Below are 23,924 nucleotides of genomic sequence, written 5' to 3'. Positions count from 1 at the left end.
TAGAAAATAAGTTAGAGCAACTAACGTTAGCTCATCCCCTGGAATCTGCAGAAAAATAGCCTATGTTTTTAAAAAGCTTTGACTTCCCCTTGTCTCATCCTCAACCCTCATCCTCACCTACTTCCCCCTGTATCTTCAAAACATGTTTGCCACAGGGGCGCCTGGGTGGCTCAGTCGGTTAACCATCTGACCCTTGGTTTCGGCTCAGGTCATGATCTCACACTTCATGAGTTTGAGCCCCGCATCGGGTTCTGTGCTGACCACAGGGAGCCTGCTTGGGATTCTCTCTCTCTCTTTCCCTCTCTCTGTCCTTCCTGCACGCACACTCTCTCTCTCAAAATAAATAAATAAACTTAAAAACAATACGGGGCACCTGGGTGGCTCAGTCGGTTAAGTGTCCAACTTTGGCTCAGGTCATGATCTTACAGTTCGTGGATTTGAGCCCCATATCACTGACAGCTTAGAGGCTGGAGCCTGCTTTTGGATTCTGTGTTTCCCCCTCTCTCTCTGCCCCTACCCTGCTTGTGCTCTGTCTCTCTCTCTCAAAAATAAATAAAAACATTAAAAAATTGTTTTAAATACAGCATGTATTTTTTAAAAGTGTTTGCCACAGAGAGAGCAGTACATATTTGTAATAAAATTCCCAGATGGCAAATAAGCAATCCTAAAAAGAGAGAGGCACCCACCTTTGTGATTTATACTCAGTTGGTACTAAGCCTGTGTCATACATTCTTATATTTCTTAGGAGCCCACCTGGGTGCCAATAGTAAAATCAAACTACAGCCGCTTGCACAAATAAGGTTTTGTTTCTCTCACGCAGCCCGCAGTGCGGGCATTGTTTCAGCGGCTCTGCGATGTCAGGGCCAACATCGCTAGATTCTCTTGGGTTTCCCTCGTGCGTTCAAAATGGCTGCCCCCACCCCAGCCATCGCATCTACATTGAAGGCAGAAAGGAGGAAAGGGGAAGGTGCCACCTGTGACTGACACGATTTTAGCAGGAAAATGATACCTCAGAAACTCGTTCTTTTACCTCACTGGTCAGTTTTGGATCGAAGGGAAGTTCTTCCCTAAAAGGGACGCTGGAGACAGTGGAAAGAGTAGTTGTAGTTAGCTGGGAGTGGGGCCACAGTGTCGCCCTGAAAATCCAGGTTCTGTTGACAAGGAAGGCAGGAGGGGGAGTAACTACGGGAAAGCAGCTCGTGGCACCTGTGCTGCCATGGGCGATCTACGCGGGGGATGGCCTCCTCCTGGTGGAGGCTGACATGCCCAGTGACTGACTGGGTGGCCCTGTGTCTCTTGGTCCCAGGTGGATAAAGCCGCCCTCATGAAACGCCACCAGCAAGGATGGCTGATGGAAGTGACCGACAGCTTGGACCACTGCATTGAAAGACTCAGGTATGGCACCTGACCTGGGCCTGGGGAGGCCACAGAAGGGATCCGGAGGCTGGGCTGCTGTATGTGGGCCTGTTAAATGCCTGATACTCAGCCACAGGCTGAGCGAAGGCTGTGCCTTGTATTTCTTACTGTTGTGGCCTGAGTGCCCAGCCCGGAGCCTGGCACGTATTAGGTGCTCGCCTCATCTGTTGGGGGGAAATGAAACTTTGAAAGACAGAACCGTTCCTCGGTGTGACTCCACCAGGTTCGGGGTAAGCCGATCTCCCTCCCCACTTGTGGTCTGGTTGTTTGAGGGGGGTGTCGGCAACACTGCCCTCCGGTTTGATGGCTAAACTGCGGGAATGGGGGAAGGACTGCCCTGGGCGCTGCTGATCTGATGCCGTTTTTGAAGCTTGCTCTCAACCGACACACTTGGGAGACCTGAGCTCTGTGCAGGGAGGATGCACCACACAGCGGCTCTCCAGCCCCGCCACGATCAGTTACCCAGGGGGCTTCAAAGGGGGCTTGGAGGAAAATGTCCAAGTACATACCAAATTGAGAAATACTCCCATTACTAGGATCGGATACTGCTTGACACTGATCTCTTGAAAATGCTAGTTTGGCCCCATGGCAACCGCTGTGTAAAACTCTCAGATGAGCTTCCATTAAATACAGGAGACATACCAGACTGCTGGTGGGACACAGATGGGTCTGGCCTGATCTGCCCCCTATGCCTGTGAATGCTGCTTAGCATCCCGGACGCACGCACACGCTGGCACACACGTGCATGCACTCATCCACGTGCACACTCGCACACTCACCACAAAATCAGTTCCCGTCAGTTCAGCAAAGTGCCCTAAGCAGCCCATCTGGTCATACTTCCAGGGAAGACACAGACCGATTTCTAGAACAATCCCAATCAGAGCCCTAACGGCAAGGGTCCTGATTCTGTGAATTGCCTCGAGTTGGCTCATCACTGCTGTCATCTCGGTTCTCAGTTTTCCCTGATGGGGCATTCACGTCTCTGTTTCCCTTACGGTTCTGGGTCCTCAGTGGACACCCTTCGGAGGTCCCTGTGCCTCAGGCCCTATGCTGGCACACAGTGCCTTCAGTGACCTTCTGCATTCTCACCAGCTTGGTACTGGTGGGGCAGGTGCAATGGACCATCTGCTCTGCTCTTGTCCCCTTCTAGGGAAGCAAGGAAAAGGAAGGAGGTACTCAGCCTTGGTTACCATGGCAATGTAGTAGATCTTTGGTAAGTGGGGGATGGGATTTGGCAGCCTTGGGGACCCTGGGTGAACTTCCCCCTCCAGATAAGGTACTGATGGTGGCCAGGCTCCCCAGACACGAAGCCTCCAATGTGCTCTGCCTGAGTCTCTGCTTCCAGCTTCCGAGGCCCAGATCCTGGCCTGAGCTCATGGCAGGCTGCCTTCCAGCAGATGTTCTTTCAAGAGAGAAGGGCAATCCCTTGCTGGCTGGGCCTTGAAGTCAGGCCCCAGACGGTGCCTTCCCCTGCCCCAGGCATTGATCGCCTCATGTCTCTCCCAGGGAGCGGCTGGTCCATGAGTTGGACACGACGGGGGAGCTCTTGGTGGACCTGGGGTCAGACCAGACGTCCTGCCACAACCCGTTCAATGGCGGTTACTACCCTGTGCAGCTGGGCTTTGCAGAGGCGCAGAGCCTCATGGCCTCCGACCCAGCTGCATTCAAGAGCCTGGTCCAGGAAAGGTGATGAGTTCCCAGGGCCCAGGGGGCACACACAGCCAGCAGGAGCTTTTAGACTGGGGACTCTGGCCTCTGCCTGGTCCCCCAGGGGTCAGCTGTGCAGCCTTAGGCAAGACCTTGAATCTGTCTGAACTGTCTCCTCATCTGTCAGATGAGATGGGAGTAAGCAGAGCTGGCTGAGCTCCACGGGATGGGGCTGGGGGTGACAGCGGTGAGGCACAGAGGGCCTGCTTTCAGGGCCTTGCTGGTGGGTAGGGCTGATCACTAACTGCTGGCCTATTGCAGCCTGAGGAGGCAAGTCTCGGCCATCAACCGACTGGCCAAAGAGAACTTCTTCTTTTGGGACTATGGCAATGCCTTCCTGTTGGAGGCCCAGAGAGCAGGTGAGAGAAAATGAAGGTCACATGAGGGGCCCCCAGTCTCCCAAGCTTGGAGGGGCCAAGATTTTGGCCCTCGGGAATACTCCCTTCTCACCAGCCAGGAGTAGCCTGGCAGGTGCCCTGGAGAGGTGGGGGCCACGGCCTGCAGGTTTCACTGTGCCCCTGCCTGGACCTTCTGGAAGCTGGTCTTGCCAGGTCCTTGGCCTCTCTGGGCTTCAGTTTATCCATGTGCCTTAAGAACACAAAGTACCAGGGCGTCTGGGTGGCCCAGTTGGTTAAGCGTCCGACTTCAGCTCACGTCATGATCTCACAGCCCATGAGTTCGAGCCCCGCGTCGGGCTCTGTGCTGACAGCTCGGAGCCTGGAGCCTCCTTCGGATTCTGTGTCTCCCTCTCTCTCTGCCCCTCCCCTGCTCATGCCCTGTCTCTCTGTCTCTTGATAATAAATAAATGTAAAAAAAGAGAGAGAGAGAGAGAGAGAGACACACAGTGGAAAGTCACCCCCCCCACCCCCAGCCCTTTTTCTGGTGCCAGCTCCCCTCCTGGAGTTCGAAGGTTCTGGCGTGTCATGTCGGGAATGTGGGCACAAACATGTGTATGCCCCCACCCGGCCCCACACCAATGGCAGCACTTGCTGTCTCCCTTCTTCGTTGTAAAATGAGACCCAGGGAGGCTTACCTATCCGGGTAGTGGTATAAGTCCTCACCTCGGGGCAGGGCCCGCCAACCCTCAGACCCTCCAAGTGATTCTGGGCGGGTTCTGTGCCCGCAGGAGCTGACGTGGAGAAGAAAGGCGCCAACAAGACAGAATTCCGCTACCCTTCGTACGTCCAGCACATCATGGGGTGAGTGATGGGGTCACCTGCGGCATCTGGGTCCTAGACATTCAGGTTGGAAAAGTCCCCAAGTAGGGAGAAGGAGGAGGTAACCAGAGAGAGATCGGGCTGACGGTGGAGGCCACCAGGCCACATGAAGGCATTTGGGCTTAAGCAACAGAGGGAGAGGGATGGGAAGCTTGCCAGCCCATTTGTGCACAAGATGGGACCAGAGAGGAAGGGAGAGGAGGAAGGCCATGGTCTCCTTCTTGGATTCATCGTGGGTGAGGAGGCAGAGACCCAGGGGGCTGCACTGCCAGGCTGCAGCAGGGGGCAGCGGGGTCGGGGAGGGGGGCTGTCCAGAGAGGACGGTGGGCCCAGGGGGCTGGGTGAGTGCAGGAGCCAGGCGGGGCCCAGACCTCTCCATCCCTCTGCCTGGAGGCCACCTAGGAAGGTCAGTTCACCCAAGGCAAACTTGGCCAAAGTCCCACAGTTAAACTCTTTCTCCCAACTACTTGCTTTTAGTTCACTGATTTTCAGGTTGTCTTTGTAGAGTAGTTGCACTAGAAAGGAATTTCTGCCTGTGTCCCGGCTTCTGCAGCAAGAGACGGTGCCGGTCTAAGAGGAGGGACAGAGAACCGGGGTGGGGGTGGGCACTGAGGGGAGAAGGTGGGGTTGAGTGGGGGAGGGGACCTGGGGGGCTGGCCTCTGAAACTTGCTGTGCAGTTAGCGGCTTAGGGGAGTCCAGCAACAGTTCTGGATGCTGAAGCCCTGACTTCACGGGCCCACATACCACGTCCCCAACACACCCCTCTCAGTTCTGGAGCACTGTAGATAGACCCCCCTCTTTGGCCCATGGAGGATGCAGCCAGGCTGCATTTTGTCCTCGCAGAGACATATTCTCCCAGGGATTCGGGCCTTTCCGCTGGGTATGCACGTCAGGGGACCCCCAGGACCTGGCGGTCACGGATGAGCTGGCCACGTCTGTGCTGGAGGAAGCAATTGCTGACGGAGGTGAGGCTGCAGGATGGGACACATTCACAGGCAGGTGGCCCACCACAGGCTCCAGGGCAGCCCACCCCCTTGACGCAGCCCTCCCTTCCCTGCTCGTGCTTGGCCTGGCCCCCGGGACACGAGAGCACATGGACTTGGGGTTTGTGCCTGTCGGCGGTGCTTCTGATTCTTCGTAGCTGTCCTCTGTGCCCACTCTGCTCTCCCCATGTCCGTGGGTCTGTGGTCTCTGCGACAGAGAGCTTGCACTGCCTTCCCACGTGGATGGTGGTGGTCGTCCCCGCGTCCCTGCCCCTGCCCCTGGTTTAACCACAGTCGCTTCCTGTGTAGTGCATGTGATGTTGCTTCTCACGTGGAGAAGAGAAGGCAGGGGTTTTGTGAAGCTTCCTCAGCTGTCAGGACTCCTACCCACACTTCTCTGCAGCTTTTCTGCAGGTCCGGGCCACCTTCTCTCTGGTTTGCTGCGTAGGTCCTTCAACCTTTGGCTGCTTGTTTTTGATCCCCAGGGCCATTCGCCCCTGCTGCCCACATCCAGGCTGGGCGGGCTGGGACGGGTCCAGGATACACGGGCGCAGGGCTGGAGAACAAGGGGAGGGCAGGAGGAACTGGGCAGGCGGAGGCCTCCTGGGAAGGAAGGGATCCTCTCTTAGAAACCTGTCCTCCGGGAAGAAGCCCTGAGCTGCGGCATCTGCAGGTGGCCCCTGCGTAAATACTCTCAGAGTGGCTGATTCCCATCGAAGCTCCATGCACAGCAGTGGCAGCGTTTGCAGCAGGCAGGCAAGAACGTGAACAGGGAAGGGGTAGAGACCAAGAGAGAGACAGACAGATCCGAAGCAGGCTCCAGGCTCTGAGCTGTCAGCACAGAGCCTGACGTGGGGCTCGTACTCACGAACCGTGAGATCATGACCTGAGCTGAAGTCAGTCGCCCAACCGACTGAGCCACCCAGGTGCCCCAAGCGTCTGATTCTTGGTTTCTGCTCATGTCATGATCCCAGGGTCATGGGATCCGGCCCCGCGTTAGGCTCCGGGCTGAGTGTGAAGCCTGCTTAAGGTTCTCTCTCTCTCTCTCTCCTGGGACGCCAGAGTGGCTCAGTTGGTTAAGTGACCACCTCTTGATTTCAGCTCAGGTCACGATCTCACGGTTAGTGAGTTCAAGCCCTGTATCGGGCCCCACGCTGACAGCTTGGAGCCCACGTGGGATCCTCTCCCTCTCTTTCTGCCCCTTCCCCACTCATGCGTGCATTCTCTCTCTTTCACAATAAGTAAATAAACAAAAAAGAGTCTCTCTCCTTCCCTCTGCCCCTCCCCTGCTTATGCGTGCGTGTGCACGCACTCTTTCTGAAAAAGTGTAAGTTTATTTAATTGAAATTTTAATGGTATCTGTGTCAACCACTGGGTCACACCATCCCTGAGGATTTAACCGTCTGCTCTCATGAGCTAGTGGAAGCAGGTTCCTGAGCAACACAGCTACCACCTGACTCTGCATGCCCCCCACACTTTAGCTGACCGGCCTGCTTTCCTGGGATAGGAACTCAACTTCTTCCTACCTCTGCGCCTTTGCCTTTGCTGTTCCCTCTGACTCAAATACTGTTCCCTCAGCCTTTTGTGTGGCGGGTTCCTTCTTAGCATGTCGATTGCCACTTGACAGCTACCTCCACAGAAAGGCCTGGGGCCCCCCTGACCCGTCACCCTAGTGACCACTTCACCATACTTCTTTCCTCCATGGCCCACAGCCTCCTCTGTTCCCAGTGCCTGGCCCAGTGCCTGGCATACAGTGAGGACTCAATAGATGTTTGTTGAGGGAATGGATGGATGGCGATGAGTGGCTGCCGGAGGGAGGGACTGTGCCCGAGCCCCACGGGACGGGGGCTCCTGGTGCCTGCGACACCACTCTTTCTCCCTGCAGTGAACCCGGCTGTGAAGCTGCAGTATGTGGACAACATCCGCTGGATCCGGGAGGCCGCCAGGCACCGGCTGGTGAGGGCTCTGCCTGGCGGGAGGCAGGGGTGGGCCACTGGACTGCCCTGACCAAGGCGGGGTACCGCTGACCATGCCCGGGCTGGCAGACGTGAGCCCCGGGACGGTGCCAAACACACCCCGTGGGACTCCCTAGGTGGCAGCCTCCTTGGCCTCAGAGGAGGCAGCAGCAGCCACCTCACCCGGCGGGCTGCGGGACCTTGAAAGGGTGGCCTGGGGCCTGGGGGCAATGGCCAAGGGCCGGTCGGGTCGTTGCTCACCCAGCTGATTCCCAAACTGCTCTCTCAGGTCAGGCCTCCTGGCTTCTCAGCTGTGTGACCTGGGACGAGTGGCTCAGCCTCTCTGAGCTTCCTGTCCCGGCTGGGCTGGGCAGTGGAGCCGCTGCTGACGGTCTGCACACGGGGGGCTGTGGTGGTGCACGTGCTTGGCACACGCCCTCTGGTGGCAGTCTGCAGGAGGCACTTCCGGCCCGGGCTGGGCAGAGGGTGTATGCGCATGCTCCCGGGCATGCGAACGTGACTCAAGGTGATGCCCGGTGGGGACATCACTTTATACTGATGGGTCAGAGAGGTGTCTCTGAGGAGCTGAGTTGTGAGTTCAGCTCTAAATGCTGGAGGACTAGGGGGCGGGGGAGCAGCCATATGACAGTGGGGGGAGGCAGAGGACCAGCCAATGCACAGGCCCTGAGGCAGCAGTGGCCTTGGTGTACGGAAGACGAGCAAGAAACGAGCCTTTGACTCACATGGCTTTGTCCACAGACCCCGATAGCCAGACGCAGCTGCCGCATCCGCACTGGCGTGTCCTTGGCCTGGGGGTCCCCGGGCCAGAAGGGGGACTCCCTTGAGCACCGCCCCCATGTCCTGGGCTTCTGTGGCCCAACACCCCCCACCCAAAGCGCCACCTCCTCCTTGCCCAGTGGCTTGCACACGTGTTTCAGCCACAGAGACTCCCGTGCCAACAGCGGTCTCTGTGACCACACAGGGTCTGAGACACCCACCAGACGGTTGTTGAACTCGAGGGTCGGGGCCTCGGGGAGGATGGGCGGGAGTGGAATTGTGCAGGGCCAGTCCAGAGGCGGGCCTGGAGAAGAGGAGGACCCCAGCCTTGAGGGAGGGGCACCGACAGAGTGGGAAGGGGCTGGCGGGAGGTTGGGAGGTCAGGGGCATGGGGAGTGGCCCTCTGGAGGCCACTACAAGGGCCGTGAATAACCGGGACTGTCTCTTCTGTGTTTGAGTTGGAGTTTTTGGAGGTTGTGTTCTCCCTACTTAGTTCACGTTGCTCTTTGTCTCATGAAAGATGATGATTGCAGAAGGCCATCCTTTTTAAACATTTTAATTGAGTTTCGCGTAAGGTTCACTCTTGACGGACCTGGCAGTCCTATGTCGGTTTGTCTCCAATTTCCTTTTTCTGGATCCAAGCCATCCGAAAATCTCTCCAGTGCTGGTTTATACTATAGTCTTTCCCACAAGGCTTTGAGGCAGCTGGCGTGACGGCAGTATGGCCTTGGTTAGCAAGTCACGAGGAAGGAAGGGCCGCTCACCTGACCACGTTTGCTGGCGGGGCCGTCCAGACGGAGCGCTGGCTTCAGGCTCGCGGTCAGGGGTGGCATAGCTCCATCACTGGCTCCAGAACGTTCCAGCCCATTCCAGGACGCGTGGCCAGGCTGCAAGGGAAACACCTGGAGAATCCGGGGCTTCTCAGCCTCAGAACTACTGATGTTTGGGGCCAAATCATTTTTTTCAATTGTGGCGAACTACACCTTGACATAAAATGCCCCCTACACTTTAGCTGACTGGCCTGTTTTACTGGGATAGGCCCAGCTTCTTTCTACCTCTGGGCCTTTGCACTTGCTGTTCCCTCTGCCTAGAATACTGTTCCCTCAGACTTTTGTGTGGCTAGTTCCATGTGGTTACTGTATTAACCATTTCGAAGGTACAACTCGGTGGCTTCAAGTACACTTCCATTGAGTGTAACCATCACCACCATCTCTCTCCAGACCTTTTCCATCTCCCCAAACTGAAACTCTGTCCCCATCAAATAAAACGACTCCCCCAACACTCTCCCCCAGCCCCTGACCCCACCTACTTCTGTCTCTGTGTGTTTGGCCACTCTATGGGCCTCGTATAAGTGGGATCCTACAGTATTTGTCCTTTCGTGACCGGCCTCTTTCGCTGAACGTGATGTCCTCAGGGTTCATCCCTGTTGTAGCCTGTGTCAGAGTTTCCTTCCTTTTCAAGGCTGGATGATATTCCATCGTCTGCTTAGAATGTATATACCTTGCTTGTCCCTTCGTCCGTCAGTGGGCACCTGGATTGCTTCCACATTGTAGCTATTGTGAGTGCTGTGAACTTGGGGGTGCAAATATCTGCTTGTGTGCCTGGGGACTTGGATAACTCTTTGTCATGGGGGGGCCATCTCAGGATGCTTAGCAGGACCCCTGTCCGTGCCGACAGCACTCAACCGTGTCTCCAGTCATTCCCTAATGTCATTCTGGTTGAGGACCAGTGTGCCAGTGACTCCTTTTCACTTGCTGAAGTTTCCGTTTCGTGGGAGTAACCTGTCTTACCCTCCAGAGGTGCGGCATCCTGATGGATGAGTCCGCGGGCTCTCAGCCATGTCACCGACTGCCCGGGGTGGTCATGGGAGGGTTCTTGGCCCCTGTGCCCCAGTTTTCTCATCTGAAACGTGGAGCCTAGGGTGAGAACAATAGCAACTTCCTCATAAACTCACCGATGAGTGACTGTGTGCAAAGTGCTTGTAGTTGTGCCGGGCACAGGCCACAATTGCATTGGGTGGTGGTATTATTGTCATTGGAAGGACTCAAGCAAGGGTATGTTCATAAGAGGTGGCATCCCTGAGATGGGCAGGTCAGGGTCTCAGAGCCCACTCCTGGGGTTGACCCTCGAGGCAGTGGATCACGGAGGGACAGCTGGGGTCCCAGACTGCACGTGGACAGGCAGGGGTTTGGCGTGACTGCCTGGTGGGCTGGACATGAGGGTCTACCTTGTACCACACACCTCAGGGTCCTCCATGACCTCCCTAGAGGGGACCACCTGGCTGCTGGTGGGACCTGTCACCCACATCTATCCCCTGCATATCCCTAGGTCCCTGAGGTGCCTCTTCCCTCCCTTTTCTCTGCAGGTGGTGGGCTCCCAGGCGAGGATCCTGTACTCAGACCAGAAAGGCCGTGTGGCCATTGCTGTGGCCTTCAACCGAGCCATCGCCCGTGGGAAGATCAAGGTGACACGTTCTGTGCTGCAGGCAGGAAGCTTCCCTTGGGCTCCTGCCCTTGGGTGCTGGCACTGCCCTGAGGCCCTCGGCTCTGTGTTTATGTCAGGTGGGAGGCAGATAACTGGGGACCTGCAGTGATGAGGCCTGTCCTGCAACCCAGCCTCTGACATGCTCCCTGCTGTGTGACCTTGGCGGGTCAGATGCCCTCTCTGAGCCACAGGTGCCATCTTCTGTGAGGGGAGAATTATGTCAATCTCAAGGCCTGGGTGGGAGGATTAGGCGAGTCAGTTTCCATGCAAGCACTTCCCACATCTTCCTTGAATTCTCCTTTTATAAACCATGACAGATTTCCCTGGTGTTCCCTCATTTTCCTCCCCATCAGCCAGCCTACTCTGGGGGACATGGAGCTCTGGGCACACTCCTCTGGGGGGCTCATTTTCTAAGTGCGTGCCGCAGGGTTCTTGCTGGCATCCCTGTGTTTGGGAGTGCCAGTGCTAATGATCAGATGTGAAAGGGAAATCAAGTTGGATGAATGTGAAGGCTGTCCCGGTGGGTGGCTCCCGTGGCAGCAAGGACAGCTCCCAGACCACCTTGGGAGCACTGCCACAGCGCCACTGCTCAGTGTGCTTACGGAGATGAGGACGGCTGTGGCAGCTGTCCCAGGAGGGCTCCACAGGAACGCTCACATCCAGGCTGCAGTCGGCTGGTTGGCCTAGAGAGCCAGGTCTTAATCGTTCATTCATTCCACATGCTCGACTGAGGGCCTCCTCTGCCCCAGGCTTATTCTAAAGCACTGGGGACCACGTGGCAGAGAACAAAGTAGACAGGGTCCCGGCCTCCTCCACTCACTGGGGAAGGGAAACTGACAACGCAGGATAAAAGCATAAATTCAGAGGGAACTTCAGATGGTGATGAACATGAGAAGAAAATGAATGGGGGTGACGGGGTGGGGGTGACGGGTTATGAGTGATGGGGTGGGGGGGGAGTGGTGACTCTAGATGGGGTGGGGTGATGGGGTGGGAGAGTGGTGACTCTAGATGGGGTGGGGGTGATGGGGTGTGTGTGTGTGTGATGCCTCTAGATGGGGTAGGGGTTACGGAGTAGGGAGAGTGGTGACTCTAGATGGGGTAGGGGTGAGGGGGTCGGGGGCAGTGGTCTGTCTGATGGGTGGTCAGAACAGGCCTTCTGAGTTGCTGATGTAGAACTGAAACCTGAATATCTGGGAGGCGCTAGAATACCGGGGGGTTGGCAGTTCAGGGCACATACAAAGAGGCGACAGCAAGCCTAGCTGGTTCAAGGGAAGAAGAGGGCCTCTTAATTCAGGGAAATGGGAGCTCCCCTTTTAGCAAGGTACATCTGAAACATCTATGCTTTTCCTCTTTTTCTTTTTTTTTTAACTTATTTTAAATTTAAATTTTAGTTAACATACAGTGCAATATTGATTGCAGGAGTAGAATTCAGTAGTTCATCACTTGCATACAACACGCAGTGCTCAACACAAATGCCCTCCTTAGTACCCATCACTATCTAGCCCATGCCCCACCCACCTCCCTCCATCAACCCTCAGTTTGTTGTCTGTCATTAAGAGTCTCTTATGGTTTGTTTCCCTCTCTTCTTTCCCCCCACTTTCCCATATATTCATCTTTGTTTCTTAAATTCCACATATGAGTGGAATCATATGATATTTGTCTCTCACGGACTTTTTAAAAAAATTTTTTTAATGTTTATTTTTGAGAGAGACAGAGATAGACAGTTTGTGAGCAGGGGAGGGACAGAGAGAGGGAGACACAGAATCTGAAGCATGCTCCAGGCTCTGAGCTGTCAGCACAGAGCCTGATAAGGGGCTGGAATTCACGAGCTGTGAGATCATAGCCTGAGCCAAAGTTGGTTGCCCAATCAACTGAGCCACCCAGGCGCCCCTGACTGACTTATTTCTCTTAGCATAATACATTCCAGCTCCATCCTCCTCATTGCGAATGGCAAGATTTCATTCTTTTTGATGGCTGAGCAATATTCCTTTGTATGTATGTACATCATTCATCAGTTGATGGACTTTAGGCTCTCTGTAGTTTGGCTATTGTTGATAATGCTGCTATGAACATCAGGGTCTATGGACCTCTTTGAATCTATATTTTTGTATCTTTTGGGTAAATGCCTACTAGTGCAATTGCTGGGTTGTAGGGTAGTTCTATTTTTGATTTTTTGAGGAACCTCCATACTGTCACCAGAGTGGCTGCACCAGTTTGCGTTCCCACCAACAGTGCAAGAGGGCTCCCCTTTCTTCACATCCTTGCCAACATCTGTTGTTTCCTGAGTTGTTAATTTTAGCCATTCTGACATGTGTGAGGTGGTATCTCATCATGGATTTTATTTGTATTTCCCTGATGATGAGTGATGTTGAGCATCTTTTCATGTGTCTGTTAGCCATCTGGATGTCTCAAAGAAGTGACCAGGAAATCTGAACGTTAGGTAGGAGACAGACAATGCCTCCTATGCTTCCTCTTCTTGAAGAAGGTCTATTTCCAGGGGGAGGGATCTGAAGGGTGTCTGGTGTGGCCTGACCTTTGACTTCTGCCCTCTGCCAGGCAGCTGTGGTAAACACTGTCAGCTGATACCTCATATCTTTCCCTGCTGCAGGCACCGGTGGTCCTGAGCCGGGACCACCATGACGTGAGTGGCACAGACAGTCCCTTTAGGGAGACCTCCAATATTTACGATGGTTCTGCCTTCTGTGCAGGTGAGGAAGACAAAAAAAATTTTTTTAATTTTTTAATGTTGGATTTGACTTTGTTTAGAAATCAATTGATTCATTCAGCGAGTTATAATGTTGCAAAAAATGTTCTGGCATCTGAGAGAATTGGCATAGGGTCACCAGCCCAGCACAGCGAGGTTTCTAGGACCTGGGATTTTTCATTTTTAAATTGGGCAAGTGCCAGGCAAAACGGGACAGTTGGATGCCCTAGACTTGGGTGTGCACCTGACCCTGTCACTTGCTGGGCAAACTTCAGTAAGACTTAAAGTCTCTGAACCTCAATATTCTCATCTGTAAAATGGAAATAACAATTGTGCCTACTTCAGAGGGTTGTTGTGAAGAAGGAAATGAATTAATACTTGTGCAGCATTAAGTAGGTGTCCCACAGCCAGTGTTCACTGGTTATCTGCCGCAGCTGCTGTTACCATTCTGCTTCCGTACCCACTACAATTATAATCATCACAGAGGCTGGTGGGTTCTAGGCCTGGTATAGCTTGCTCATTCCCAGCACTGGAGTGCTCCCTCCATTATGGATGGGATCCCAAGGAAAGGAGGTGGACATTCAGGAACCCAATCTGTATCACTTTTTTCAAGGAATTGATACATTTCATATAAGTTATCAAATTTGTAGGTATAGAATTGTATTCCTTTACTTATCTTTTTAATGTCTGTGGGGTCAGTTGTGATGTCTCCTCTGTCATTCCTGATGTTGGTGATCTGTGTTTTCTTTCTTTCTTCTTGATCAGTCTGTTAAGATATTTATCAACTTTATTGATCTTCTCAATAAAAAGCTTTAAGTTTCATTCATTTTTTTCTATTGCTTTTCTTTCTTTCTTTCTTTCTTTCTTTCTTTCTTTCTTTCTTTCTTTCATTTTTTCTTTCATGTTTATTTTTGAGAGACAGAGAGACAGAGCACAAGCAGGGAAGGGGCAGAGAGAGAGGGAGACACAGAATCTGAAGCAGGCTCCAGGCTCTGACAGAATCTGAAGCAGGCTCCAGGCTCTGAGCTATCAGCACAGAGCCTGACATGGAGCTCAAACTCACAGACCGCAGGATCATGACCTGAGCCGAAGTTGGATGCTCAACTGATTGAGCTACCCAGGCACCCGTTTCTATTGTTTTTCTGCTTCCAAATTCATTAATTAATTCCCAATTCATTAATTTCTGTGCTAATGTTTATTTATTATTTATTTTGAGAGAGAGTGCAAGCAGGGGAAGAGGGAGAGAGAGAAACCCAAGCAGACTCCACACTCAGTGTGGAGCCCGATGCAGGGCTCTATCTCATGACCTGATCTCCCAACAGTGTGATCGTGACCTGAGCCAAAATCAGGAGTTCAATGCTCAACTGACTGAACCACCCAGGCACTCCTGATTTCTGCTCCAATCTTTAGTGTGTCCTTGTTTCTGCTTGCTTTGGATTTAACTCACTCTTCGTTCCCTAGCTTCATAAGGCAGATGAGGAGGTTACTGATTTAAAACCTTTTTTCTTTTCAAATTCTAGTATTTAATGCTATAAATGGCCCTCTAAACAGTGCTTTCACTGCATCCTACAAATTTTTAAATATTTTCACTTTCATTCAGTTCACAATATTTGTTAATTTCCTATAAGACTTCCTCTTGGATCCATGGGTTACCTAGAAGTATGCTTTTAAGTTCCCAAGTTTTAGGAGATTTTTCAGATACCTTTCTGTTACTGACGTCTTTTTTTTTTTTTAAGTTTATTTTATTTATTTTTGAGAGAGAACGTGCACATACAGAATAGGGGGAGAGAGAGAGAGAGGGAGAGAGAGAATCCCAAGCAGGCTCCATGCTCTCAGCATGGAGCCCAACGCAGGGCTCAATCTTATGAACCACTATGAGATTACGACCCAAGCTGAAGTCAAGAGTCAGACGCTTAACCCACTGAGCCACCCAGGTGCCTCTGTTACTAGTTTAATTCCATTATGGTCTGAGAACTTAGTTTGTATTCATTCTGTTCTTTTAAATGTGTTAAGTGCTGTTTTGTGGCCCAGACCATGGTCTATTTTAGTGCACTTGAGAAGAACATGTGTTCTGCTGTTATTTGGTGGGTTCTACAGATGCCAGCTAGGTTCAGTTGGTTGCTAATGCCGTTCTGGTCATCTGGATCCTTACTGATATTCTTCCTAATTATTCTGTAAATCACTGAGAGGGAAGCAGTGAGTTTGTGGATTTATCTACTTCTCCTTTCAGGTCTTACCCATTTTTGCTTCAAGCATTGTAAACCTACATTGTTAGGTGCACACTCATTTCAGCTTATGATGTCTTCTTGGAGAACAGACCTCTTTATCATCATGTAATGTTCCTCTGTGTCTCTAATAATAGTCCTTGCTCTGCAATTCTCTGATATTAATATCGTTGATGTTAGTATCTTATGGCCACGGTAACAAAGTACCACAAACTTTAATGGCTTAAAACAACACAGATGCGTTCTCTCATGGTGCTGAAGGTCAGAAGTCTGAAATCAGATTCAGTGGGCTAGAGCCAAGACGTGGCAGGGCCATGACATCCCAGGAGGCCCTGGGGGAGAATGTTTCCCGGGCCGTTACCAGCTTCTAGAGCTGCATTTCTCACATCTCACAGCCTGGCACAAGGAGAAGAGCATTCTCGGGATCCTCCCTTATCTTCTCTTTGGGCGCCCAGTCAGGACTTTTGGAGGAAGGGCCTGCTAGGACACACACACCCCCTTATGTCTGTGTCCCAGGGGCCTCAAGGTTTGGGGCAAGCTCATGCTTGTCATTTAGCAGTTTGTTAGACACACATGTAAGGTGACCAGTCTGGGTGCTGTTTCTCTGTGCAAGGGCCTGTCTCAGATTGTAATGAGCTAGCTGCCCTGGGACCTCAGTTCTCTGATGCGGTCAAAGACAGTCATTAATTTGTAGTTTCTCCCCTACCCTTATTTTTCTGTTGTTGTTGTAAGGACGGAAGTGACTCTCTTTGGGTCTCTGTGTGCCTGAGCTAAAATCAGTACCACCACGCCTTTAATCTTTGTGTTCTTTCTGCTTCTGGGGCACTTTATGTGGCATTCAGTGCTAGAACGCATAACTATCCAGAAGGCTAACAGTGGGTACTTGGGCACTTGTTAATATTCCAGCTTTGCTCGGCTCTGCAAACATAAATTATTGCTGTTTCTACAGTCTGTCTCTAGTTCCCTTTTCCTGTCTGTCCTTCAGGCCCTACTCAGCCCATTGTCCCCCTGGCCAGAGCCTGGCCCGGCCTGGCCTTCTCCCGGCCCGGCTCATTCAGGGAATGACGGGTGGTGGCCTCTGTTTCCACAGACATGGCTGTGCAGAACTTCGTGGGAGATGCCTTTCGAGGTGCCACCTGGGTCGCTCTTCATAACGGCGGGGGTGTCGGCTGGTAAGGTTCTTGGAGAACTGGGTGCTGTTGGTGCCGGCTGGTATAGAGGGCTTGGGAATTCCCTCGAGGGTCCTGGGCCCTGCCTCCCCTGAGCTCTCTCTGCTAACGGTTTGGCTGTGAGCTGTTCTTCACGTGAGCTGGAAATCAGAGGGCATGCCCCAGCCACTCTACCTTTTGGGGTCTCACCTGTCACACGGGACACAAAGGCCGTAGGAACCACACCTGCCCCTTTCATGTCAGTTTCCCTTCGCTTTCACTGTTTTTCTCAGGAATGTTCAGCGCGGTCTGGTCCCGGGCCTCCTCCACTGACATTCTCAGGGCAGCTGGGCTGGGAGGCTGAAGACCTGGGTCCTGAGCTCTCCTTGGTCCCCAGCTCATGGCTCTGCCCTGCCAGGCCTGTTTGCAGTCTGACTGGGGTCCATGGGAGGGTCCTATAACGGCTGACAGTTGTAGCTCTGTCATGAGTAGGTATGCTCTAATTCTGCACCCCCAACTCCAACATGTGGGGTTTTTCCCACACTACCAGGCAATTCTCCAACACCCACAATTCAACTCAGTTCTGACATTATCTACTCAGAGATAGCAGCAGACCCCACAGGTTAGGGCTCAGTCCCACAAGACTGCCAAGTGCAGGTCTAGGTTGTTGCCTGTGCTTCTGACTAACTGGCCACCAAGCCGAGGTTCCCACAGTAGCCTCCCTGGATTCCACTAATTTGCTAGAGCAGCTCACAGAACTCAGGAAACCGGTATACTCACTAGATTATCTATGTATTACAAAGGATATCAAAGGGTGCAAATCAAGAGCCATAGGGAGAGGTCCCGAATAAAGGAATGTCTGTCCTTGCGGAATTTGGGGCCTGATATGGTGGCACGTGGAAGTCTGGTTCCCCAACCTAGAACCTCTCCAAACCCATCCTTTCAGGTATTAATGGAGGCTTCGTTATTTAAGCATGATTGACAAGATCATTGATCCCTGATGAGCATTCAAATTCCAGCCCCTCTCCCTTCACTGGAGGTCTGGGGAGGTGGGAATGAAAGTTCTGATTCCCCTAAAGATATGGTTGGTTCCCCTGGAAACTAGCACTCCCTGCCCCCTCCATCCTTAGAGGTGGTCCAAAAGTCACCTCATTAACATAGCAAAAGACACGTTTACTGCTCTGTCTCTTACAAAATTCCAAGTGTTTTTAGGAACTTTGTGCCAGAAATGGAGCGAAGACCAAATAAATGTATATTTCTTATTATGAATCACAATATCACAAGGAATAATCATTCACAAACAATAATGAAGAACTAAAATTTATTACACATGGATGATGTGGCAAGCATTTGCTAAGTAAACTCTTTGAATCTAGTCTCTTACCTAATCTTAGAAGGAAAATACATGTTACAGATGAGGAAACTGAGGCACCAGGAGGTTAATGAGCTGGACCTGTCCCAGCTCACCTGGCCTCACCTGGCTGGGTCTGGGATATCAGGCCGAGTTGGATTCCTGGCTCCCCCGGGCAGCAGGGGGCGCTGCTGCTTCGGAGAGGATGGCTCCCGGGAGGGCAATCTCCGGACCGATCTCTGAGCCCGTGCTGGCTGGATTAAGCTTGGCCTTGCCCTCCCGAGCCAAGTCCTTCAGCACTGGGGCTTCCCAGAGCATTCCGGTGGGCTGGCTTCGAGGCCAGAATTCCGAGCCGGAGCCGTCAGGTGGCTCTAATTAATGGAAAATGTGACCGGAGTAGGTGTTCTTTCCGATACACGAGCTAGAGAAAACCAGGACGAAGAGTGCCTGGTTGTGGGGTGCCTGGCGTCTTGGCACTGGGTTTGCTGACTCGGTGCTGGAGGTGAAGAGAATGAAGTTGAGTAATGTGCCCAAGGCCACAGAGCTGGGGGTGGAGCCAGGATCGAACCCAGATCTTTCACCTCCCAGAATCCACCTGCTGTTTGCCAGCTGAACCACAGAGGGCAAGAAGGGGCGGAGCAGAGCTGGCTGGAGAAAGCATCCATGACTTGAGGGCCTCGGAGCAGGACCCCCTTCGTGGGGAGCTCCCAAGAGAGGAAAGGCTCCCTGCCAATTCCCAAGTTGCTCCCACCCTCTGGCTGTGCCCCCAGGCTGTGCAGACAGGGCTGCAGGCTAGCCAGAGGCCGGCATCAACACCTCCCCCCGCCCCGCGCCCCCCCGCCCCCCATCCTGGCAGTCCTCGAGGGCTCTTTTGGGAAGGTGCCTCAGATTCACTTTGGACTCTCATCATACTCACACACGCACATAATTTAATCTGTCGGATACTCCTTCAAGGCTTACTGCAAAAATCAGCAGGGAAAAAAATTTGAACCTCAACCTTTCCTGCTCCAGGAGGAAATCACTTCCAACTTGTCAGCTAATTTTTTTCTTTTTCTACACAAATCCATTTTTAAGTGATAAGCCCGCCCCCCCCCGCCGCCCCCCCCCCCATTTCTTTATTTGCTTTCAGTTTTTATGTTTTCTATTTGCTCCCTGCTTTGGATCTCTTACGTTTCCAAGACAAGCCTCATCCACATCAGCTGTGTGTCGTCTTTCTCTCCCTCTGTCTCCTCAGAGCCCCTCTTTCTGGTTGCTTGTTTGGAGTCTGTCCTTGTGCTGTCTGTGCAGTGGTCCTTGCTGTCTGCTTGTGTTTAGAGATGGCGCCCGTGGCCGGGTGTGCTCATGGACCTTTGGACCATGGGCTGCAGAGCAGAAGAGGTCAGTGCTCAGTCTCTGGTTTTAGACTGGTTGGTCTACTCAGTAAACACAGCTCTTGTCACCTGTCCTTGTAGGGAGGGTGTGGCCAGTTCTGGGAGCTGAGCTGAAGGGACAGGGCTTCGCGGTTGGGTGTTGAGACTTCTCAATCCGTGTTTTCATGTCACCCTCAGATGTACCTTGTGATCTCACAGCAAGATTCAGCCCTGAGGGTCCACGTCTTTGAGGAATAAACGCATACCTTTGACCCACCATCTTTAGCCTAATACCAACACTTTTCCTCACTAAACAATGTCATAGAGCACATCTCATACTTAAACGTGCACTGGACAGATGTACTTCTGATCGTCCAAAGACTTCTCTGGTCGAAGGACACACTGAGGTCCTTGCTTGGTGGCTCTGGCTGGCACCGGCTTTCCCCTGTTACCCAACATCAGCAGGTGAATGATGATGACCTTGAATCTGCGCAGGAGCTGGTGGGAGATGTGCAGGGAGCCCGCCAGCAGGCACGGGGCTGTCTAGCTGCGGGGACACAGGCTGAGGGCAGGGCAGGGGCGGCTGCCCGCTGGTGGGGGTGCTTAGCTCCCACTCCTGGGGAGGGGAGCACGGCTGGCTCCTGGGGTAGAGAGCATCTCGCCTTCTTGGTGGGAACTGGCAGCGATTGTCCGGAGAGCCCAAACTGGGCAGAGAAGCAGGTAAGGCCTGAAGGATCTGAGACTAGAGAAGCTAGATGCACCTTTTGGGTGCAGGAAGGAGCAAGAGCGAATTGGCTGGAAGTGGAGACTGAAAGGCTGGATGCCGTGGTCCCAGGGGTTCGTGTTTGGCAGTAAAGTCCTGGCAAGTGCTGACGAGATGGAGGGCGTTTCCTGTGTGTGTAACTCATGGGGGAATGCGGGGTGTAGTGATGTTCGCTGAGCGGGAGTGGCAGTCAGGTCCGGCACAGGCCACAGTCCTTGATAATGACACCGAGGGTGAGGATGAAGATCCAGGGTGCCAGGAAGGAGAGGGTGCTCACAGCCGATGGCACAAAACCTCAGGACAAGCATGCGGAAAGTCGGATAGCATTAACGTACTTCAAGAAGAGGCACGCGTCACTGGGAAGACACGAATGAGCACATGAACGTATCAGACCTGTGACAGGAGGGGGTCCAAACGGTGCTCAGAGAAATCTGTTCGTTGGAAAACAAGATATATGGGAAATAAAGGAACTCAGCCTTCAGATCAAGTTATCAGGACCCCAAAATACAACATAAGCAAGCAGAAAGAAGAGGCAACGAAAATAAAGAGCATAAAGGGAAATCGGAAAGAATGACAGTTGAATTGAGCAACACAAGAGACCCCCAAGGAAGCGTGTCTTTATAAGATACACTCAGAACTGCAGAGGAAGAGGTCACCTCCAGGAGGTGACACGGGAGAGGATCCCGAAGGGGGGTGTGGTGGATGGGTAAAGCCCGGAGGTGCAGGTGGGCAGCGCAGAGCCCAGCGACCCCAGCGTCCCCTAGGCTGTGGAGAGGGCGTAGGCTCCAGGCTGTAGGTGCTCGTCACACTACCTCCGTGAGCCGAGGCTTCCAAAGTGTCCCCAAATGTGCGTGTTCTTCTGTTGGCTCCAAGCAGGGGCAGGCCTGGAGAGTGACCTGGAAACCCCTTTGCCTCTTGCAGGGGTGAAGTGATCAATGGAGGATTTGGCCTCGTGCTGGATGGGACCCAGGAGGCTGAGCAGAAGGCCAGGATGATGCTCAGCTGGGACGTGTCCAATGGGGTAAGTCACACCCCAGGCCTTTCCACTGGCCTTGTCTCCAATGGGGGGCTCTGCCTCCCCAGATTGCAGACCTGAGAGAGAGTTCTGCTCCCTTCCTCCCCAGAAAACAGTCACACCACACCTGCACATTAGCATCTCTCCTCTCCAGCGACCGGGGTCCCTCTGTGCATCCTTCTGGGCTGTTTCTGAGTCCCCTTTGTGTCTCCCTGCCTCTGGCCTTACTCCTCCAGTCCAGCTTCAGCGTCTGTGTGCACAGGGGGCCCCGGCCCTTCCCTCCCAGTGAGAGCACCCCCAGCTTCCGGGGCTGAGGGCCTCCTTTCAAAGCGTTTTCTTTCCACATCTCTGAAGGCAGAGATCACCTGCTATCACCTGTGTGCGGAGACGCAGTCTTCTCTGTGTGTGCATGTGTGTGTGACCCTGCGGGGACTCCCTCCCTCTCTGTGACCACGTCACAGGTGGCGAGAAGGGGTGATGGGCCCAAATGGGAGGTCAGGCAATGATGGGGAGGGGTGCTGAGTGAGTGGGTGGATGTCGGGTGAGAGAGTGAGCGTAAGAGTGGGGGGATCCCTGGAGGGGCTGACTCCCAGGGAGCCCCCAGAGGAGGGGGCGGACTTCTCCTGAGGGCCGTGAGGCAGTGAGGGGAGGGATGGAGGAGGTGAGGGGGGCATGAAGATGGGGGGTGGCAAATATGACAGCAGGGAGGCGGGGGGAGCCCTGAGGACTGAGGGGGGAGAGAAGGAAGAAGACTGGAGAGAGATTTTAAGGCAGAGCTGAGATGTATGCAGATTCTCTGAGGATGGGGTGGAGGGAGGAGGGTGTGGAGGGTGATTCCCCGATACCTGGCCTGCTGCCCCTGCGTGGAGGCAAGCTCTTTTTTGGACATGGAGTAGGCTGGGTCAAAGGATGGCCAGTTTCAGATCGGAGAGGCAGCTAAGTGAGTCATCCAGCCAAGAGAGAAGGTGGCTGAGCCAGAGGTACGGATAAGGGCAGGTGCATCACACATAGCACAGAGGGTCCCTCAAATGGGAGACGGTCAGGATCTGTAGCCCGGCCTCGGTGTGTCCGGAATGCCTTGCCGGGGACCCGGTGCTGGCACCAGTAGCCCCCCCACCTCTGTCCCCACCCTGCAGGTGGCTCGGCGCTGCTGGTCTGGGAACCGAAAGGCCTACGAGATCATCTGCCAGACGATGCAGGACAACAAGGGCTTGGTGGTGACGCTCCCACAGGAGGTGGCAGATGAGCGCATGCTCCAGCAGGCCCTGAGGCTGTGAGGGGAGCCCAGGAGCCGGCTGCGGTCCCCTCGCACGCTTAGTCCCTGTCCTCACCCTCACAGCCACACTGCACCTTTCAGCACACCCCTTTGTCTCCTGGGGTAGGAGTTTCACACACAAGCCCTCATCTGGGGATGTGCCACTACCACCCCCATTTTACGGATGAGCCAGCCAAGCCAGGAGAGATGGGGCCATTTGTCCCTGACTGCTGGGAACCCTGGGCGGGGGGCAATCACCCTTGTCCAGGGCCAAATCCCCTAGCCTACCACAGAGGAGCCTGGACTCCAGGAGCTTTTGGAGGGCGTGCATGCCATGGATACTGGGCACCAACAAGTCCCTTCAAAGCCTCTGCCGGTCCTTCTCCTGCAAAGGGGGCAGCGTTTCCTTTGTCCTGTTTTACGAATCACGCTGCCTCCTGTCCACCCATCCACACAGCTGTCCTTCCATCTGCTGGCCCATCCAGGTGTCTGTGATGTATGTTCTGCACCTCAGTGCCCCCAGCTGTGGGACCCAAGGAGCACGGCCAGGCCCGGGGCTTGGAGGGTCCGGGAAGGAAAGCAGGGAAATAAAGGATTAACTAGAAGCCGTGTAAGGTGTCATGGGCAAGGAGGACACGGGTTAGTGGGATAGGGGCAGGCAAGACTTGGCCCTAAAAGGTAAGTGGTACTTTGTGGGGGGAAAAAAGGAAAGAGGAGGGTGTTTCTGATGTCTCACACAGCATGGGGCACAGGAAAATGCAGCACAGTCACTCCTGAGGGGAATTGGTGGCTCCAGAGAGCCACGTTTGGGGCCATGTGTCCTGCAGGAGCCCTGTTGGGCCTGAAGCTGTGTTCTTACACACCCCCCACCCCCGCTCAGATCTCTGATCTCAGTAATGGCTGGGTCCATAACCCAGGCTCAGAGGCAGAGTGCCCAGGCAAAGGGGATTATGTGGCCATGCTTTTCCAGGCCTTCCTTTTGAAGTAGGCTCTGCTCTTTTTAAGGTTTCCCCTACTTTTAGGACCCCCTCCTCTTGCCTCCTTGCCTCTGGGTGTCTGATGTCCGCATCCTCTGGGGTGCCGCAGGCTGTGGGTGTGAGTGGCTTTCCCCATGACCCCTTAGCCCCTTGAGCTGAGACCAAGAGGAGGACACAAGGTAGTACTGGGTTGGGGGTGGGAGAGAGGGAGGAGAAAGACCCCCAAAGAGAGCACTGCCCTCTGATGCCACTGAGAGCATGCTGGGGGGAGGATACTTTCTTATTTGGTTCACACAATGGGACCCAGGCCAAACCCTTTGCCTTACTCAGAACAAGCCCCTCTGGGGAGAGGACTCTGGCTCCTCCCTCCAATGCAGGGCAGACCATGCATCAACCTGTTGTGAGACCGGGCCTGGGAGCTGGGGTCGGGGGGGGGGGTACTGCTTCCCTGCCCTACAACCAGTGAGATGTCCCCTTCCCTTTTTGTTTAATTGAAGGAGAGTTGACACACAATCTGTGTGTGTGTGTGTGTGTGTGTGTGTGCTATTTTTGGAAGAGAGAGCACGAGCAGGAGAGGGTCAGAGAAAGGGGGAGACA

At 53.6% G+C, this 23,924-nt stretch overlaps 1 protein-coding gene across 1 annotated transcript in view; it reads left to right on the top strand.

Moving 5' to 3' along the window:
• Positions 1-22,955, top strand: part of UROC1 (urocanate hydratase 1) — a 40,557-nt gene extending 17,602 nt beyond the window's left edge. Inside the window, exons 9-20 of the mRNA XM_040463261.1 lie at positions 1,307-1,395; positions 2,567-2,629; positions 2,923-3,102; positions 3,385-3,482; positions 4,250-4,322; positions 5,185-5,306; positions 7,210-7,280; positions 10,422-10,520; positions 13,149-13,248; positions 16,560-16,641; positions 21,002-21,101; positions 22,232-22,955. Of these exons, the coding sequence (XP_040319195.1) occupies positions 1,307-1,395; positions 2,567-2,629; positions 2,923-3,102; positions 3,385-3,482; positions 4,250-4,322; positions 5,185-5,306; positions 7,210-7,280; positions 10,422-10,520; positions 13,149-13,248; positions 16,560-16,641; positions 21,002-21,101; positions 22,232-22,372 (1,218 nt within the window). The 3' untranslated portion in view covers positions 22,373-22,955. The remainder of the gene's footprint in view (positions 1-1,306; positions 1,396-2,566; positions 2,630-2,922; positions 3,103-3,384; positions 3,483-4,249; positions 4,323-5,184; positions 5,307-7,209; positions 7,281-10,421; positions 10,521-13,148; positions 13,249-16,559; positions 16,642-21,001; positions 21,102-22,231) is intronic.
• The last annotated feature ends 969 nt before the right edge of the window (positions 22,956-23,924 follow it).

The sequence above is a fragment of the Herpailurus yagouaroundi genome, unplaced genomic scaffold, assembly GCF_014898765.1.
Source record: "Herpailurus yagouaroundi ecotype Mexico unplaced genomic scaffold, PumYag 387, whole genome shotgun sequence".
NCBI classification, from domain to species: domain Eukaryota; kingdom Metazoa; phylum Chordata; class Mammalia; order Carnivora; family Felidae; genus Herpailurus; species Herpailurus yagouaroundi.
The sequence above is the reverse complement of the archived record's forward strand: the minus strand, read 5'-3'. Positions and strand labels throughout refer to the sequence as shown.